At 40.2% G+C, this 20206-nt stretch overlaps 1 protein-coding gene across 1 annotated transcript in view; it reads right to left on the bottom strand.

Annotated features, from left to right (window-relative positions):
• cdh13 (cadherin 13, H-cadherin (heart)) overlaps positions 1-20206 on the bottom strand; it is a 1028759-nt gene that overhangs the window by 669021 nt on the left and 339532 nt on the right. Inside the window, exon 4 of the mRNA XM_078544562.1 lies at positions 192-308. Coding sequence (XP_078400688.1) covers positions 192-308 — 117 coding nt within the window. The remainder of the gene's footprint in view (positions 1-191; positions 309-20206) is intronic.

The following is a 20206-nucleotide window of genomic DNA, read 5'->3' as shown; positions in this document are numbered from 1 at the left end:
GGTTTAGTGTGGCAGTCCTTGGTGCTGCTTGGTTCACACTCATGTATCAGTTTCTACCCCATGAATTCAAAATAGTGATATGGTCATTTTCAACGTAAACTTAATCTGCTTAAACCTATTTGGGCTACCTGTTCACTGAATAGATGGATAATTATAAATCAGCAAAATAAACCAATTGCCATAATTCTTACCCGTCCAATGACTTTGGGGAATGGTCCTCTTTGATTCTCAGGGAACGAAATGGGAGGAGCTATCAACGATCTTTTCCTTCTGTGGAGAATAGAGGTGTTTTCCATCTTCAGAGCCTCCTTCAGATAGAAAGGGCAAACATTAAAAAAGATTTTTAATATGTATATATGTATCAAAGATTTGAAACACAGCATCTTTTCTATAAAACTACAATCAGAAATATTGTCAGCTGCTTATGACAGTGCAGTGGTGCTGTCTGAACCATGAGTGCATAACTGTAAAGTTTTCACATCAGACAATAAGAAACTTGGGAAAAAAAGTGGAGATGAAACAGCCAGTATTGTAGAATGCAACACATTAAATCAAGTTCCAGCATTTTGCTAATGCAGTTTACTATTACACTGATTTTAACAGTTAAGCCTGTACATAACATCTGTAAATAACACAATATGCTGCCAAGTTTAGCAATGAATTATATGGGTTATTTAATGAGTGTTAAAGGCTCATATTTCAGCAGTGACTGGGTATTAAACTAATTAGGTCTTTCATTTCAATGAATTAATTTCTAATAAACAAGTAACTTAGACATCTGGTGCTGGCAAAGTGCAGCAGTCTCTAAGCCCAGTGTTGCAGCCCAGAGATAACTGGGTAATCACAAAGATACAAATTATTAACAAGCAAAACTACATTAAAAAAATGATGTTAACATTCAAACCATTATTTGGGGAAAAGGGTTGAGGACATCTGAAGATATTTATACAAGACTTGAAGTGAATATAAACCAACAATTTATCTGCATTTTTCTTTCAATTTCAATGTATAACAGTCAGTGGGTAAAACAATCTGTAAATTATGGTCCTGTACAATTGCAGTTTGTGAATCAATGTTCCACTTGTATTATACCATACTAATAAGTTAAACATTTTGATCATGCATCCCTCAATTTTCTTTTAAAACAGCAGGTTTTTAAAACTGACCTTTGACATTGTCTAAACATTACTGAAAGAGTAACAGAAATCAGCAACAGTGCTGAGGTAAGTCAGGCTCACTTTCCAAATGTAGAACCCTACCTTAGAACTAGGAGGGGTCTTACACCTTAAATGTGAACTGGTCTTTCCTTCCTGCAGATGCAGATAGACCTGATTTCCTCATTGCCCTTGCCTCTGTATTTGTTTGTTAGTACCATCACTCCCTTTTATCTCTGTACATGTATTAGCTCTCTACTGCCCTTCTGCCCCGCAACTCATACAACATTTCTTATGCTCTCAGTATCTACAGCCTCATAGGTTTACCAAAGTTTTGCAAGCTCTTCCTTTCTAGAGTATATACTCAACAAAAGCAATGAAATTAGTTTTGTCTTTTCAAAAACTATTCCACTTGTTTACTGAATCATGTTATCTAGGAATGAAACATCCTTGGGTAGAAAATGAATATAGCAAATAATAAGTGATTCCTATATGAAAGGAACAATAAATGAATTCCCACTTGCACACTGCCTTCTATGTCCTCAGGACATCACAAAGCACCTCACAGCGAACAATGTATTTTTGAAGCCTAGCCACTGTTGTAATGTAGGGAAACACTGCAAACAATTTGTGTGCAGCAAAATCTCACACAAACAGCAGTGAGATAAATCACAAGATGATATGTTTTAGTGATGTTTGCTAATGGTTAAATGTTGGACAAGGCATCAGGAGAACTCTCCTGCTTTTTTTCAAAATGTGTCTTTTCTATCCACCTGAGGGGGCAGACGGGATCTTGAACAAATGTCTCATCTAAAAGATGGGCACCTCTAAGGTGAGGTTCTGCCTTAGAACTGCGCTTTGATGTCAATCCAGAAAATGTTCTTAAACTCAGGAGTGACACTTGAATTTACAGCCCTCTGATTATTTGACAGGAAAGCTATCTTTGGTAATAATGAAGACGACAATGCTTTCAATGACAAGTTGGTTTATTATCCATTTGTCCCATAACACACGTAGTGTGAATCTCCCAGGCAAAAAGAACACAGCTGTCGATGCATGTTACAGTTGCATTAATATGTTTCTTTCAGCTTTTCTGCTGGTAGTTGCTATGCCATTATGTTGTTAACCATGTAAAACATTATCACAGAGGACAGCAGTTTCAGGATGCAAAATAATATATGCAATTATTTGTTAGATGTTGGTAATGACATGTTATGAGAGATTTTACATCGTAATTAGAACCTTTTACTTTAGTGTTAACTTCGCTTCTGCATTTATGCCGTTGTTGCATTAAAATTTTGAAATCAGAGTAAATTTGCTGCAAAAAATCAAGTACAAAACAGAGCTTATAATGGAATACAGTTCTGGGAACAAGAGTTGTTTCTTTAAGATGAATTCATGCACACAGCTCACTATGCACAAGAGTTAAATTTATGGCACCAGGAAAGGAGAATATTAAACAATGTGGTAACCTAGGTCTTAGAAAGATTCTGTGTTGCCTATAAAACCTGGACTGCAGTTATAGTTTCTTACCAATTAATATTTTTAGCCAGAATCATAGACAGGTATTCTATCTGTGACAAAATCATTGATTTTAAGGAAATGGTAAGTTGCTGTCATCGCACTAGAAAGATAGGCCAGCATCTTCCGGTTGGCGAGTGGGGGCGGGACCCGCTCACCGACGCGTAAAATGGTGCAGCATGAAGTCGGGCACGCGTCCTGACGTCACCCCACGTCATTTAGATTGTCAGTTCGGCGGGCATGCAGCTGGCCTTTCAACGGCCTATTAAGGCTACTAAAAATACAATTGAACTCATTAATGGGCCTGCCCATCCAACCTTAAGGTTGGCGGCCAGGCCGGGAGCCCAGGCGGGCTTGTGAAGAAACAGGAAACCTCATCCACGGGCGGGATGAGGTTTCATGAGTGATTTTAAAAATGCAGAATATTTTACAATAAAAGTTATAGACATATCCCAACTCATGTGATACTGTCACATGAGGGGACATGGCAGGGAAATTTTTTTCTAATCTTTATTCAAAGTTTTAAATCGGAGCCGATCTCCCTGAGGCAGCACTTTGCCTCAGGGCAATCTGTGCGCTTTGTCGTGCGCATGCGCAAAAGAGCGCACTCCCGGCTGAGGGAATCCCCCCCATTCGCACAGGGAGCGCATAGCCCGCCCACGTAATTGACCCGCCCACGTAAAATGACTTGGGGCGCTGATCGGGAGCCTGCCTGCTCGCACCCACTCCCACAATCCCCCCCACCTCCGACGGGGGGAAAATGTTGCCCATAATGATAGATTTTTCTTTTCACATCTGTAAAAATATACAATTGCAATGTATGTGATTAACAAAAGGAAATCCATCCATAGGTTGTTTTTAAAAAGGGGTTGAACTTAAGTGAGTGTAGAACAAGAAAGGACCATCAAGCCTTTATGATTTCCCTGAGATGTCTCCAAGTCGAGGACTAATATTGTTCAAAATCTTTACCTGTGTGCTAAGTTTTTGGCTGTTAAAACATACCCCTTTTATTTTCCAGCTTTGCAAATGTACTCTTCATTGTTCAAGTGTGTTTGAGGTTCAAATATACATAAACTTACATTTACATACAGTAACTTGCAGCTTCCATTCTTTGGCTCACACCTTTAATCGGTTTAGATACCTTTCAGTGTTATTAATCTCTCTATTCATAACCTGGCCACAGATGGTTGGGAGAGAGGAACTTGGTGAAATTACAATCACCAGGAAGCAGCACTGAGCAAATTGATGGAGCTGCAACTGACATGTCTCCAGGTCATGATGGATTTCATCCTAAGGTCTTAAAAAAGGAGGCAAATGAGGTAGTAGATGCGTTGGTGTTAATTTCCCAAATTTCATTAGATTCTGGAAAAGTTCCATCAGGCTGGAAAGTAGAAAATATAATCCCTTTATTCAAGAAGGGAAGGAGTCAGAAAACAAGAAGCTATAGGCCAATTAGCTTGATGTCTGTCATGGGGAAGGTGTTAGAATCAATCATTAAGGAGGTTATAGATGGGCACTAAGAAAAACTCAAGGTAATCATGAAGAGTCAGCATGGTTTTGTGAAAGGGAAATCGTGATTAACCAATTTATTGGAGTTCTTTGAAGGAGTAACATGAGCTGTGGATAAAGGGGAGCCGCTAGACATTCTGTACTTGGATTTCTGAAGGCATGTGATAAGGTGCCACAAAGGTTATTTGGAAAATGGAAGTTCATGGTATAGGGGGTAACATATTAGCATGGATAGAAGATTGGTTGGCTTTCAGAAAACAGAGAGTATGCATAATGGGTCTTTTTCTGATTGGCAGCATGTGGTGAGTCTGCAAGGGTCTGTATTGGGGCCTCAACTTTTTACAATTTACATCAACGACTTAGATGAGGGGAGTGAGGGCATGGTTGCTAAATTTGTAGATGACAGAAAGATAAGTAGGAAAATATGTTGTGAAGAGGTCATAAGGAGGTTGCAGATGCACATAGATAGGTTCAGTGAGTGGGCAAAAATCTGGCAGATGGAGTATAATGTGGGAAAATGTGAAATTGTTCACTTTGGCAGGGAGAATAAAAAAGCAGAGTGTTACTTAAACAATGAATGGCTGCAGAATTCAGAAGTGCAGAGGGATCTAAGTGTTCTAGTACATGAGTCACAAAAAGTTAGTATGCAGGTACAGCAAGTAATTAAGAAGGTTAATGGAATGCTATCCTTTATTACAAGAGGAATTGAACATAAAAGTAAGGATAAAAGCAAAATACTGCAGATGCTGGAAATCTGAAACAAAAACAGAAAATGCTGGAAAAACTCAGCAGGTCTAGCAGCATCTGTGGAGAGAGAAACAGAGTTAACGTTTCGAGTCCGTATGACCCTTCCTCAGAACAGATCATACAGACTCAAAACGTTAACTCTGTTTCTCTCTCCACAGATGTTGCTAGGCCTGCTGAGTTTTTCCAGCATTTTCTGTTTTTGCATAAAAGTAAGGATGTTATACTTCAATTATACAGGGCATTGGTGAGACCACATCTCGAACACTGTGTGTAGTTTTGGTCTCCTTATTTAAGGAAGGATGTAAATGCATTGGAGGTGGTTTGGAGGAGGTTTACTAGATTGATACCTGGAATGGGCGATTTGTCTTATGAGGAAAGGTTGGACAGACTTGCTTCCACTGGAGTTTAGGAGGGTGAAGGATGACTTGATTGTTCAGAATCTTATATATTTCAGTCTCGACGAGGTGGATGTGGAAAGGATGTTTCCTCTGCTGGATGAGTCCAGAACTGGGGGGCACTGTTTTAAAATTAGGGGACACCCTTTTAGGACAGAGCTGAGGAGAATTTTTTTCTCAGAGGGTTGTTCAACTTTGGAACTCTCTGCCTCAGAAGGCGATGGAGGCGGGGTCATTGAATATTTCTAAGGCGGAGGTAGATAGATTCTTGTTAAGCAAGGGAATCAAAGGTTATCGGGGTAGATGGGAATGTGGAATTTGAAACACAAACAAATCAGCCATGATCCTATTGAACTGCGGAGCAGGCTTGAGGGGAAGAATGGCCTACTTCTGCTCCTATTTCATATGTTCGTATAGCTTGCTGTCATTAGCAAATTTTGGAACAATACAGTAACTGCCATCCACACTTTATGAATGGTATAGGAAAAGGAAGAACAAATTCTACTTGCCTAATTCCGTTAGGCACGACACTATGGGTGGGACTTTTAAAAATGTATCCCAACTTCCTTCTTTCTTTTGCTAAGTCAGTTTTCAATCCAATTAGCTTCCTAAGAAGAGATTTCTTAAAACCTGACTGCCAACAATTGGGAGATTGGAAAGCGGGAGTAAACACAAGATATCTTGGAAAATAAATGATCATTTAGAAATACCAAAATAAAATTAGTATAATTATAGGTTCCATTGTACAAAGAGTGTAAGACCACAGTTGTAAAGTGACACATCAGTCAAATTTTAATTTAAGGTACAAATCAGGTAGGCAGAGACTGAGATGGATGGCAAACTGTCTAAGACCTCAATAAGGTGAGGCCCAGGCAATTTTAACAGCTGGGCCTCATCCACATGTCCCTGGTCATTTGCGTGCATGAAACTGATGGAAATTGAAAGCTGGATGGCAGGCAGAAAATTGCCATTGCTGTGGTCAAAAGGAGTGCACTTGGGTAAGGAGAGAGTTTCAGGAGGACCTTGCAATCAGTGATGGGGCGTTGGAGGGGCACAGGTGTGTGGGACAGGGGAGACTCACAGGACAATTTTAACCTCATTCATCTGGGGGGAACCTGACGGAATTGGCTACTGCCAATGGTTTTGCAGTCCACCCAATTTTACTCTCAAGCAGCGGAGTTAAGATTTATAATTGTCCCTCATAATTTTCTGAGTGAGGCCCAGAGGAGCATTCCTGATTTTCCTAGTTTTAAAAGGAAAGTAAAATAAAAGCTTAAAAACTTACCTCTCTGAGCAATTTCTGTCCCTGCTCGTTCCTCCTGCAAGAAAACTGCAGCAGCTTCCCTGTTCAGGTACTTTTCAAAATAGCAGTTGGGCCCAGATGCTGTCATCAGAGCCTGATCTGCATAGTTAAAGGATGGCACCAGTTTCCCGTGACATCTCTCATGTTTGGTCAAGAGTGCAGGTTAAAATTGATGATGGTTGGAAGGGAGTGGGATATTGGCATGTAAGTGTCCAGGACGATTTTAAATGCTCCGTCACTTGGTTCATGCCTCTATTATTTGCAGCAAAAATTAAGATGGTGGTCATGTTTGCTTGCTCTTGCAGTAGCTGGCCCTCAGTTACCTAAGAATGACTAGGACAGATAAAAACTTAGATACATTGCTCCTACAACTCCAATGATAAGGGTCTTGCCAGTAACAGTTAATAAATATGAGTACTTAAGTAGTTTCATATTAAACAGTTTCAATGTTGATATCTGCTAAAACTTTCAAGCTCTGCTTGGATTTCTCCACAGTTCAGAAACAAATTTGAGAAGATTTTTGACTGACAGTTTTAAAATGCAATGTTATAACTTCCAATAGAGCAGCCATTTTTGTGTGTTCAAACAAGATTTACTATTAGCTCAGCTGGTGTAATTATTTGGCTCTGCTGATGTGTGTTAATCCTGTGAGACAGGAGGTACTTAGTGTCAAAATCATAATTTGTTTTTAGTCACAAAGGGTATTAAGGCACTAGTGTACTTTAATTTGGTGTTATTGATGGCAGATTTGCTAATTCTGTTATTTTACAGCTAACAAATAAATTAAAGAACATGTGCAGTGACATTTCTGTTGCTTCACCATGGTATCAATGGGATTTTATTTTCGTAGAATTACTGCTTTCCTCTTGCATTTTAACTGCCGTTGCAAACTTTATTCTCTGACAGTCATTGGATCCACTGTCACACCTGTTAATATACCTGTGCACGGAGCATCTTTTGAGATGCCTGTGACAAAAGAATTGTGGTACTTATGCTCAGTGACCTACAGGTTAAGTAATGCCCCTTATTTTAAAATTTTCAAGCTCATTTACAAATACATTCATGGCTTCACCCCTCCCTATACCGGTAATATCCTCTAGCCCTGCAAGCCTCCATGATATCTGTGTTCCACCAATTTTGGTTTCTTGACCACCCCCAATTTTAATCTCTTCACCATTACTGGCAGTGCTTTCAACTGCTAAGATCCAAAGCTCTGGAATTCCCTCTCTGAACCACTCCATCCTAAGATCCCCATATGTTCAGTGCCAAATTGTGTTTAGTAACACTTCTGAGAAATGCATTAAGACTACCATAGAGGAGAGCCTGCAACTCTCTCTGCCATTTAGCAAAGCTTTACTCTGCATCAGCTCTTCAGCAATGACATACATTTATCGTAGGAAAAGTTCCCAAATTTCCCTTTATGTATAGAATTTCTCATTAAGCAAGAATTATTTCCAGTGCCAAAAATTTCACTTCCGTTCCTGTCACAATGCCTATGTAACAGTGAGTTGCAAAATCATTTCTAAATCTGAACTGATCCAATAAGGACAACATAGGTTTGAATTGAGCTCAAGACAGCAGGTCTACCTGTTCCATGTACAATAAACCAGAATCCAAGTTCGGATGTAATCCACTGAACTTTGGAACACAGCCAAGTGACATCAAACCTGCCATAAAATTCAATATTACAAGAAAAATTCTGTTCCTAATTTGTTTCCAATTTGGCTTGAATGTCCTGCAATTGAAAATTGTACCATTCCACAGCAAATCCAAGCCGTAAGTGGTTGGACCAATGTGGATTATTTTGAATTTTGTGGTCTGAACTTGCACTAGTCACTGATAAAAATTATATATTGACCACATTATTTATTAAAACAACAACCTAGACTTATACAGCGCTTAAAATAACCCAATGTTCTTCACTGGGACATTATAAAATGAAATATGAGAGTAAGTCATGTAAGGAGATATCAGGGCAGGTGACTAAAAGCTTGGTCAAAGAGGTAGATTTTAACATAAGAACATAAGAAATAGGGGGAGTAGGTCATTCAGTCCCTCGAGCCTGCCCTGCCATACTGTAAGATCATGGCTAATCTAGTTGCTGCCTTAACTCCATTTTCCTGCCTGCCTCCCCCATAACACTTGACACCCTTGTAAGTCAAAAATCTGTCTAACTCAGCCTTGAATATACTCAGTGACACAGGCTCCACTACTCTGAGGTAATGAATCCCAAAGACTAAAGACCCTGTGAAAGAAGACATTCCTTACCTTCCCCTTAAATAGGAGACCTCTTATTTTGAAACTGTGCCTCCTAGCTCTAGATTCCCCCATGTGGAGGAGCCCCATCAGAAGCTTATATGTTTCAATAAGATCACCTCTCATTCCTCTAAACTCCAATGAGTATAGGCCCAGTCTGCTCAACCTTTCCTCATAAGACAACCTCTTCATCCCAGGAATCAATCTAGTAATATAAGCAAAATACTGCAGATGCTGGAAATCTGAAACAAAAACAAAAATTGCTGGAAAAACTCAGCAGGTCTGACAGCATCTGCGGAGAGGAACACAGCTGACATTTCGAGTCCGTATGACTCTTCATCAGAACTAAGGAAATAGAGAAATGAGGTGAATCAATCTAGTGAAGCTTCTCTGAACTGCCTCCAATGCAAATAAATCCCTCATTTAATAAGGAGGCTAAAACTATATGCAGTCCTCTGGGTGCAGTCTCACCAATGCACTATACAGTTTAGCACAACTTCCCTATCATACTCCATCCTGGTTGCAATAAAGACTAATATTCCATTTGCCTTCTCCATTACTTGCTGTACCTGCATGCTAACATTTTGTGAGTCATATACGAGGTCCCTCTGTACTGCAGCACCCTGCGGAGTCTCTCCATTTAAATAATATTCTGTTTTTCTATTCTTCCTGCCAAAGTGGACAACTTCACATTTTCACACGTTATATTCCATATACCAAGGTTTTGCCCACTCACTTAACCTATCTATAACCCTCTGCAGGCTCTTTGTATCCTTCTCACAACTTGCTCTATCTACCTTTGTATTTTCAGTAAATTTAGCCTACAATACACTTCAGCCAAGTCCTTAATATAGATCGTAAATAGTTGGGACCCTAGCATAGTTCCCTGTGACACTCTATTACAGTTTGCCTCCCTGAAAATAACTCATATATCCAAACTCTTTTTCTCATTAGCTAACCAGTCATCTACCCCTGCAAATATATTACCACAACACTATGAGCTTTTGTCTTATGTAGTAACCTTTTATGTGGCACATCATCAAATGCCTTTTGGAATTTCAAATACACTACATCTTCTGGTTCTTATTTATCCACCCCGTTTGTTACATCCTCAAGGAACACTAATAAATTTGTCAAACATGATTTCCCTTTCATAGAAAGATGTTGACTCTGCCTGCTTGCATTATGATTTCTTAAATGTCCTGCTACTACTTTCTTAATAATGGATTCCAGCATTTTCCCAATTACAGATATTAGGCTAACTGGCCTATAGTTTCCTGTCTCAATCCTTTCTTGAATAGAGGCATTACATTTGGGGTTTTCCAATCTGCTGGGACTTTTCCAGAATCTAGGGAAGTTTGGAAGATTACATTAATGCACATACTATCTCTGCAGCCACTTCTTTTCAGTCCCTAGGTTGCAGGCCTCAGGTTCAGGGAACTTGTCAGCCTTTAGTCCCATTAGTTTACCTAGCTCTTTTTCTCTACTGATAGTAATTGTTGTAAGTTCTTCCCTCCCTTTTGCCCTTTGATTTTCTAATATTCTTGGAATGCTTTTTGCATCTTCTACTGTGAAAGCAGATACAAAGTACTTTTTTAAATTCATTCATGGGATGTGAGCCTCGCTGGCTGGGCCAGCATTTATTGCCCATCCCTAATTGCCCTTGAAAAGGTGGTGGTAAGCTGCCTTCTGTTCAAAGTCCTCGCTATCTTTTGTTTCCATTATTAAATTCCCCAGTCTCACTTTCTAATGGGCTAACATTTACTTTAGCTACTCTCTTCCTTTTATATACTTGTAGAAACTCTTACTGTCTGTTTTTATACTTCTTGCTAGTTTATTCTCATATTCTAATTTCTCCCTTGTTTTTAGTCAGCCTTTGCTGGTTTCTAAAATGTTCTCAATCTTCTGGCCTACCACTAATCTTCACAGCTTTCAATTTAATACCATTGTTAACTTCCTTAGTTAGCCATGGATGGTTCATCCTTTTCACAGAGTCTTTCTTTCTCAATTGAATATACCTTTGTTGAAATTTATGAAATATCTCCTTAAGTGCCTGCCACAGTTTCTCTATCATTTTGACTTTTAGCCTATTTTCCCAGTGCCCTGTAGCCAAGTCTGTGTTCATATCTCAGTAATTGCCTTTATTTATGTTTCAGGCCCAAGTTTCTCACTGTCAAACTAAATGCTATCATCACTCTTGCCTGCAGGATCCTGAGCTATGAGATCATTAATTAATCCTGTCTCATTACACATTATCAGGTCTGAATCAGCCTATTCTGTGGTTGGTTTCAGAATGTATTGTTCTAAGAAACTGTCCTGAATATCCCCTAGGGTACTCATCCTCAGGGCGACCTTTGACAATTTGATTAGTCAAATCTATATGAAGATTAAAATCATACACGATTATTGCAGCTCCTTTCTTCCAAGCGCCCATTATTTTTTGGTTTTGTCATCATTGTCAGTCCCTCAAAATAAGGATGATGCCTGCCAGGCTTCACGCATTGTGTGTCCTCAGGTGACTCAGCAGGCCAATCCTGGAGCAGAAGCCAATTCTGGTCTTTGCGCAGAGGACAAGAGCTGCTCTGAGGAAGGGGGGTTCTCAGGCATGGGCTCTGCTCTCCCTCGTTCTGCTTTTGTCACTTATCCACACCAGAGTTTATACCAACAGTTTCAGGCTGCGTTGCAGCTTGTTGGATAAAGTGCCGCCATACGGCACGGTTTGCAATGAGCTCCTCCCACACACTTATGTCAATTTTCCCCCTTTTCAATGTGGCCTACCAAGTATCCTTAAGGGTTTCCTCTGTCCACCTTGAAATCGGGTGCCATCACTAAGTGTGAAAAGAGAACTTCTTTTGGAGGCCAATTATTTGGCACTTGGATGCAGTGCCCAGAGCAGCAGAACTGATTTTGCATGGACGGACTGACTTTGATGAGGATTCTGGAGTTTTTTCACCTCTTTTCCCAGTTAACTTTGAGTATCCTGAGGAGATGCCGCTGGTGGAAATTCTCCAGCGACCCGAGGTGCCTCTGGTAGGTGTTGTAATTTTCACTGCCATTTAGAAAGATGGTGACAAACAACAGCATTGTCGATTAAAGCCTTTATCCTGTTATGGAGATCTCTGTTGCCAAAGATCTGTTTGTGCACTTTTTGGAAGGCTGTGCTGGCAGAAATGATTCTGTGCTGGATCCCCACTACAATGGCGACCTTTTGAGAAAAGTAGTTGCTGAGATAAGGGAAGTGCTCAACAACTTCTAAAGTCTCCTTATCAATAACAATAGCTGGAGATGTAGGTGCTTGTACAGGGGAGGGCTGGATTTTTCTCTTGCTGTTGAGTGAGAGACCAACCCTTTTGTATGTAAAATTGAAGAGGTTGAGGGTAGTCTGAATGTCGAGTGCAGTATGATCCACAACTGCACAGTTCTCAGCATATTGTAAGTCATGGATATGCTGGAGGGTCACCTTAGTCTTGGCTCTCAGCCTGTTGAGGTTGAAAAGTTTCCTGTTGAGTCAAAGCTCAGTCATGGCCCCTTGAGGAAGTTGGTCACGAATGAGTTCCAAGACCAGGCTGAGGTAAAGAGTGAAGAGAGTTGACTCAATTTCAGTCTTGCTTGACACCCGTCTAGATATGAACGAACTCAGTCTCCAATATATTGCAAAGTATGGTTGCTGTCATTACACACTTCTTGATGTATACTCTGTCCTATAGTGAGGCTATTGTTAGGGGGGCTATTACTACTTTCACAGGTGACTTCTTTCCCTTTCTATTTGTTATCTCCACCCAAACTGATTCTACATCTTGATCTTCCGAACTAAGATAATTTCTGTACTGATCTCATCCTTTATTAACAGAGCTACCCCACCTCCTTTTCCTTTCTTCCTATCTTTCCAAAATGTCAAATACCCTTGAATATTCAATTGCCAGTCTTGGTCACTTTGCATGTCTCTGCTATCATGTCATACCCATTTATTTCTATTTGTGCTATCAATTCACCCATCTTATTATGAGTGTTGCATGCATTCAGATAAAGAGCCTTTAATTCTGTGCCCCATTTGCTTATGCACTCTCATATTTGTAGCCTCTGATCCTTCCTGTCACAATCTGATTATCATAACCCGTATCTCTATCCTACACTATTGCCTTGTCCTTTCTTGTTAACTTTCTAAATCTCCTCTCTCATAAACCCTCCATCCACCACTTTTAGTTTAAAGGCCTCTCTACAGCCTTATTTATACGATCATCAGGACTCTGGTCCCAGGGTGGTTTGTGCGGTGGCAGTCACAATGAAATAGCTCCTTTTATTCTCCAGTTCTGGAACAAGATCTCCATGAATCAAAACCTATGTCTCCCACACCAATCTTTGAGCCACGCCTTCAAATCTCTGATCTTATGCACGCTATGCCAATTTGTTCATGGCTCAGGTAAGTGTCGTTAAGGACGAAAAGGAGGCGAAGAGGCAAAGAAGTGTAAGGACAGAATTCCAAAGCTTAAGATCTAGGCAGCTGAAGGCATAGCCACTAATGGTGGAACAATTTAAATCAGGGTTGCTCAATGTTCAACGTTCAGCAACCTCTCTCTCTCTGGTTGTGTACCAGCTTGTCCTGCATGGATAGAGATGGAGAAAGTGTAAGCAGGATGCCTGCCAGGCCAGATGATAAGTATGCCTGGCCTGTGTGGGTGGTGAGTGGTCCCATGGACGGGGTGAGGAAAATGGTGGTGAGTGAGAGAGAATGAATGGTGATGTCCCTTGAACCGGCAGTGAGTGAGATCCCTGTGGATGTCTGATGAGTTTAAGTGTGTGTGAGTTGAGAGTGATGAGAAGAGTGACTTACCCTGGCAGAAAGGAGGAGATCATTCATCTTCTTGTGGCACTGGGTGGCTGTCCTCTTTTGAAAGGCGTTGGCCCTGACCACCGCTGCCATCGCCTCTCAAGCCGGGTTAGTGTTATTGCTGCCCATCCTGTGGCCAGAGCAGGGGTAGAGGTCATCCCGACGGGCTTCCACGGCATCCAAAAGGCACTCGAGGGATGCATAGCTGAACCTGGGGACTGTAGTCTTCTTCAGTTTCAGGGCCATGTCTTCCATACAGCAGTGGTAGCCTGGAAGCACTGGGATGTGTGCTTGCGGCTAGACTTTAAATATGGTGCCCGGCATGATGAAGCAGCGAGGTAATGGCCGGGCGGGCAAATGAGAGCTTACCCGCCATGGAAATGGTGTGTTTTCTGGGAATGCATAAATAATGTGGCGGGTTTGGGACGATACGGCGTGAAAACCCGCCATCGCGACCAGCTGGTAAAAGGTCATTTTACCCGCCCGCCAGCATACTTTGTGCAAATCTGGGGTGATTCCGCCCATTGACTTGAAATTTGATCTCAGCATTGAAGGAATGGTGCTCACTGTACACGTTGTTGACAAATGCCCACAAACACTTCACAGACTTGGCAGTAAAAATGTCCTTTAATCTTTTCCACCATGGCACCCTCTGTAGGAGATCAGTGGCGTGTGTGAGCTACGCAGAGAACACCAAGACTGTTCAATCAGATTGAAGAATCCCTACTGAGACACGCAGCATCAAACAGGAAGTATTAAACAGGAAACATCAATTTGATTTAAATAATAAACAGAAAGCGAAATAGAGGTTGGGAAATACAAATAGTATGACGGGAGGGAGAGAAAAGCGACAGACAGAAACAGTTAATAATGTATGTATATTTTTAAAATCTCCAACACATTTTTTTTTCCTGAGGAAATAAGACTTCACCCACATAAAATTCATTTTTCAGGGCCAGGGAGATCGTTCAGCAGTAATTATCATACATCATGCCATTAAAATCCCATCCACTCCTGAATGCACCAGCACCAACTTTTTCAGCCATTTTAAGTGTGGGACCAGTGGACAATTGCAGCAGATACATGCCATTGCTATAATTTCAAAGTCGAGTGTATCAGTGAGGAAACTAGCAGCACTATGTCTGATAACAACTTCTGGGTTTCTGCATTTAGCTGCATAAATGCCTACCCTAGAAGTTGCTGCCATGTTTCCTCAATTACAAGGATAGTCTCGCCATTATTCTCATTACAAATTCCAAGTCATTAGTTCCTTTTTTAATAGTGAGTGCGTCAACCTGTGTTTGTGCATTCCGACCTTCTTCTCCCTCAGTAACTGAAATTTCTAAATGTCCAACATATGTGCAAACAAAATTTAAAAGTGCACATTTCACAATAACATGATTTATCCACCGACATGATGTTTTGTGGCTTTTAATGCAAACATCACGGAGTTTACTTGAAGGTCTCAGCATCTCTCAAAGTACTAGGCTTTTACTGAGATGTGCCTCATAAGTGTGGCTTCATTTTCTAGCACTTTCTATTCAGTAGCTTTTCTTCAAATAATTTTGAAAACCAACAGGGAACATTTATTGAGCTAAAGTTTTTAGAGAAAAATGGCTTTATTTAATGTTAATTTAAAAAATAAAAACATACCCCTCAAGTATTGAAGCTAACTAATTATCCTCCTGTATTTTATTTAGAAAAGATGACTGCTAATTTTTCATATGTGTGATAGAAAGAAAAAACTGTCTGAAACCCAAAGGACGAGTGAAAGCAAAGCACCTTTACTCATTTCATATTTTTAAATAAAGATATAGTTTGAAAGCAAAGGAAGCTTCTTTGAGGTAAACAGAGAATGGAGGGAACACAAGTTCCAGGTAAGGTGGGCCATGGAGGTACTTGACCACCTGCCCAAAGGTTTAGTAGATGCAGAGTCATAGATGATTTGAACAACAGTGGAGCGAGGTGAAGGGAGGATATAAGGGCTGAACACAATGGTTCAAAAGAAGAAGAGGGAAGTTTAATATTTGGGTTTAGGGAATGGTAGGAAGAGGAGAAGTTAGTGAGAAGTAACAGAGGATCCAGTGGGACCAAAGGGTTGGGTGAAGAGAAGCATAAGTGACTGAGGGGAGGGGATGAGAAGGGAGCTGGTGAGTATCAGTTTTCTTGAGACCCCCAACACCCACCACCCCTGGCCCAAATGCAGCTTAAACCCATTGGTGACCATCTCCAAACATATCATGGCATCCACCACCTCCCACCTGAAAGGAAAAAAGTGAAGGACATGGGGTAGTTATAAATTGGTGGAAGTATAAAATCAGTCACTGTGCACCCTCACATGTTTTGATTTTCCCCATAGAGAGAAAAGCAAAGAAAAGAGTTAAGGGCCAAAGAAGCTAAAGAGAAGGAGGGAGACAGAGAGTAAAGAGATGAGACAGAGTGTGAAACAGCCACACAATGACATCAGTGCTCTGCATTCTGTTTAATGTTATGGGACATAGACTAGCTAAAATGCAAAGGATTTCCTGATACAAAAAAATACTTTTACTGACACTATCTAAGCCTTTAGAAACTCAGAAATTAGATTTACAAATGATCTTCTCACATTTATTTAAATTCCCTCCTTACGACTTAAGCAGCAACAGGGATAATCATATGGCACAAGATACTTTAAAAGCATAGTGACCCAATTTGTAACCTCAACAATAATTTGTTTCCAGAGACATTGGGTAGTTAGTTAAAACCTCGTCATTTCACCTCTGAGAATTCAATTCAGATCCAGCCCAGGCTAATGGGTGAACGTATTTCAAAGGAATTTGATGAATTGAAACAGATTATTTTAACCTTGTATAACTCATCTTGTCCAAATTAGATTACTGTGTGTGTTTCTAGACCTGTCAACTTCCAAAATGAACTATTGGAAAAATGTTACTGCAAAGCAACAGAAAGTCATTCTGGCATTCTGAGTTCTAAATGATGAAGACTCATGGAACTAAATGTGCTTGCAAAGGGAAAAAGGAGGCTGGTGGCATGAGCCAAATTGTCAAGATGCTTGAGAGAGATGGATATTGTAGCTATGAGCAGGTTATGTAATAGATCAGAGAATTAGAACACTTGAGTACAAAATTTAAAAAGCTTTGAATAACAGTAATTAAAAGAATTATTTTGTCTCATGGAACACTGAATGCAGCTCAGACAAAAGCTGTTAAATTGCAGCTATACCAATTCATTTCTTCAAAAGCGAGCAAGACAAATATCTTTAGAAGGGATTAAAGTTTACCAGAATAACGATAGCCAGAGTTGATCAGATTGAACAATAGAACCATATGAAATTATAGCACAGAAGGACGTCATTTGGCCCAGTGCTTTTGCAGTAGCTCTTTGCAAGAGTATTTTGAACCTAATCCATCCTCTCCCTTTGGTGCTGTACTTGATCTGTTTCAAATATTGATCCAACTTTCCCTTACAGGATTCAATGGTCTCTGATTTAACTTCTTCCTGTAACAAAGCATTCTGCACGAAATCAACTCTTTATATAAGGAAACTTTTTCTAAGCTTTCATATTGCTCTTTGATGGTTAAGAGAGTGATTCTTGTTACTAATTCCCTAACTAGAGGAAACGGCTTTTCTCACTTCAGTGTATCAATCCCGGTACAATTTCAAAAACCTTAACTAAATTTTCCTTAGCTTTCTCTGTTGCATTGGAAATGTCCTTTCTATAGTGGTGTACCAAAATAATGTACACAACACTCGCATTGTGGCTTGGCCTATGACTTATGCAAGTTCATTGCTTTGCACTTGTACTGCATGCCTATTTATAAAGGCCCAAAATGGTGTTGGCTATGTTACAGACTTAGACTTTCCTTAAAAACCTTGCATATCAATTGTAGATTAAATTTGCCACAGGGAGTTATGTCTGACAATTAAAAATGTAATTACCCTTTTAATGACATGATAATTGTTAATGCAATGCCAATCAACCTCTCTGACCTATGAAAGGAATCACTTAAATAGTTCATTCTCATTCCTGAAAGTAGCAGAAGCTTTTTGATAACCTGGTAAGTGACAGTTAACACAATTTCTGCAGGGACAGACTCTGTGTGAGCAGCTTCCTTGATTATGCAGGAAGTGAGTTTCCAAGTAGATGCTGAAAGGCCCATAACATCTGTGGCCTGTTGACTGAAAGTACAACCAGTAACTCTTTCGAGTTATCAACAGTCACAGATTGTAACTCTTTCGAGTACATTCACAGTTCTTGGTTTCCGGGAGTGGGACATGAACCCACAACCTTCTGATTCAAAGGCGAGGATGCTATGAACTGAGCCACAGCTGACACCTCCAACAACCAGTATGTGTCCCAAACAGGGAGCCTGATAATGGGCCTTGGGATTCATTTACATTACTTGATGAGCTGCTGATGCCGGTCACACCACTGCCTCCAGCAGGGAATCTAAAGTAAGTCCAAGGGAGAAAGGTGGAATGGTGGGTGGGGATATTATATATCTGGTGGATATGGTGCCAACTCCTGGTCCTCCTGGCTTGATTTTTTTTTTTAAAATTCCTCTTTAAAAGATTTGAACCTTGCATAGCAGTCACTATTTAGGCCCCAATAGTTGCTTAAGGATCCAATTCAGTAAAAGGGGCTATAAAACAAGTCTTAAGCTCCCTCATGCAAAAATAACCCAACATAAAATCTGGTCAGGCACCTATCAACAGTGCTCCCCAAAATTAGTCCATGTTGAATCCATTTCATAGGCACAATAAGGTCCCATTTCTCCCCCAATATAGCAGTTTTTTTCTAGAAAACCTTCAATTAAGTTCCACACGAAAGGATGAAGAGATTGGAGTGTCCCAGGAACGTTGTTAGGCCCTTGTGGTTTCTGAACTCCAAAATAAACTATCTGATTCAGAAACACAAAGTAAGTTGGTTAAATTTACAGATGATAAAATCGACTGGGGCTGTACAGCCTAACAAAGTAGCTACAGAAGGATTTAAAACAATATTTGCAGGTTGCAGGATTATAGTCACTGACACTGAACATGACATGCAAGATCTTGCACATTGGAAAACAAAATGGAGGTCAGGTTGAATAAATGGTGTTGAACTAGCCAGGGAAGAGGTTGAAAGCAATGTGGGAGTGATTTGTCCATTAAGCAATGACCACACAGTCACTACAGAGGAGCAATTAAAAAAGTACTTAGAATGTTGAGCTCCATTGCCAAATCAACAGATTGTTTGCAGGCTGATCTCATGTCCTTAGTTTTATCTGATTTTTTTAATTCCTAGTGCTGCCTTGTGCTTTTATTGAAATGATTAACTTGTCTTTCTTTCAGCTTTTGCTGCAACCCCAATGACACAACAGTCGTATGCTAGAAATATAAAGCACCTCCTCATGGAGACCATCCATTGCTACATGCAAAACAAGCCCCTTATCAGTCCTTGGAACAACCTACCACATTTATTAAAACTGTTGATCGGTCTAATTGAAATGTATGCCTTCCTGCTAAGCAGCAAAGCTGGTAGTTTCAATAAGCCCCTACAATTAATCATAGTAAGAATGTTACGGTACACCTCAAGGTCCTAATACTGGCTTCATTTGGCCACATGAAAGATTAGTGCAGCCTCATCACCTAGTTCACCATTTGTATGGTAAATAAATCAGCAGATTAAACTTAAGACACTTGGTGATATGGTGATGCAGATCTATGGAATGTCAAGAGATTGACCTTTGCCCGTGACCCCTATAATGCCAAGTTCTCGATCATGGCCATCAAGTGCCGAACAGAGTCTAGAAATTTCTTACAGGTCGAGGAAAAAGATTAGCATGAGAGTCATTGCTCCACCAGTACTGTGCATCTCCCAGCAATCAAAATGCAACATTAATAGTGGCCATAAGCAGCTTAACCATTGCAGTCCTCTCAGCTGCAGGTGGTGCAAGTGCAGAGGGATCGGAACAGGGAGTGGGGGGGAGAAAAAAAAGCTTGCAAAAAATAAATTCACAAATAATTTTTCAGATTAATCCCAGTAATGGTGATGAACGTAACACTTACAAATCACAAATATCTACAAAAATGATATATGTTCTTGGAGATTTACTCGTTCAGTTCAAATTGCCCCCTTCTCTCCTCACTTCCCCAGATAAAAAGAGAATTGATCTATTCCACAGTGACCTAAGAGTAAGCAAAACCTAAGAAAATGTTCTTATGTTTCTTCTTATCTTTTGACTTCATTGCCCCAGGGAAATATTATAAATAAACACTAAAAATATTGTAATGTTTTATAACTAAACCGTGAAGGCATTGGATTCAGCATTGACTAGTCCACACTTCTTCCACAATCCTATTTATTTTTAATTAGGTTGCTTATGACCCCGGTGTACTTGGTTGTCACCATGGAAATTGCAGCCAGCCAATTACCGTGCTAACACAAACACCCACCATGAATCCAAACTGTGTGGATCCTTTGTGGCATGAAATATAAGGGGAAAAAAAT

The sequence above is a fragment of the Cetorhinus maximus genome, chromosome 6 (genome assembly GCF_964194155.1).
Source record: "Cetorhinus maximus chromosome 6, sCetMax3.hap1.1, whole genome shotgun sequence".
NCBI lineage: Eukaryota > Metazoa > Chordata > Chondrichthyes > Lamniformes > Cetorhinidae > Cetorhinus > Cetorhinus maximus.
This window is presented reverse-complemented; position numbering and strand designations above follow the sequence as displayed.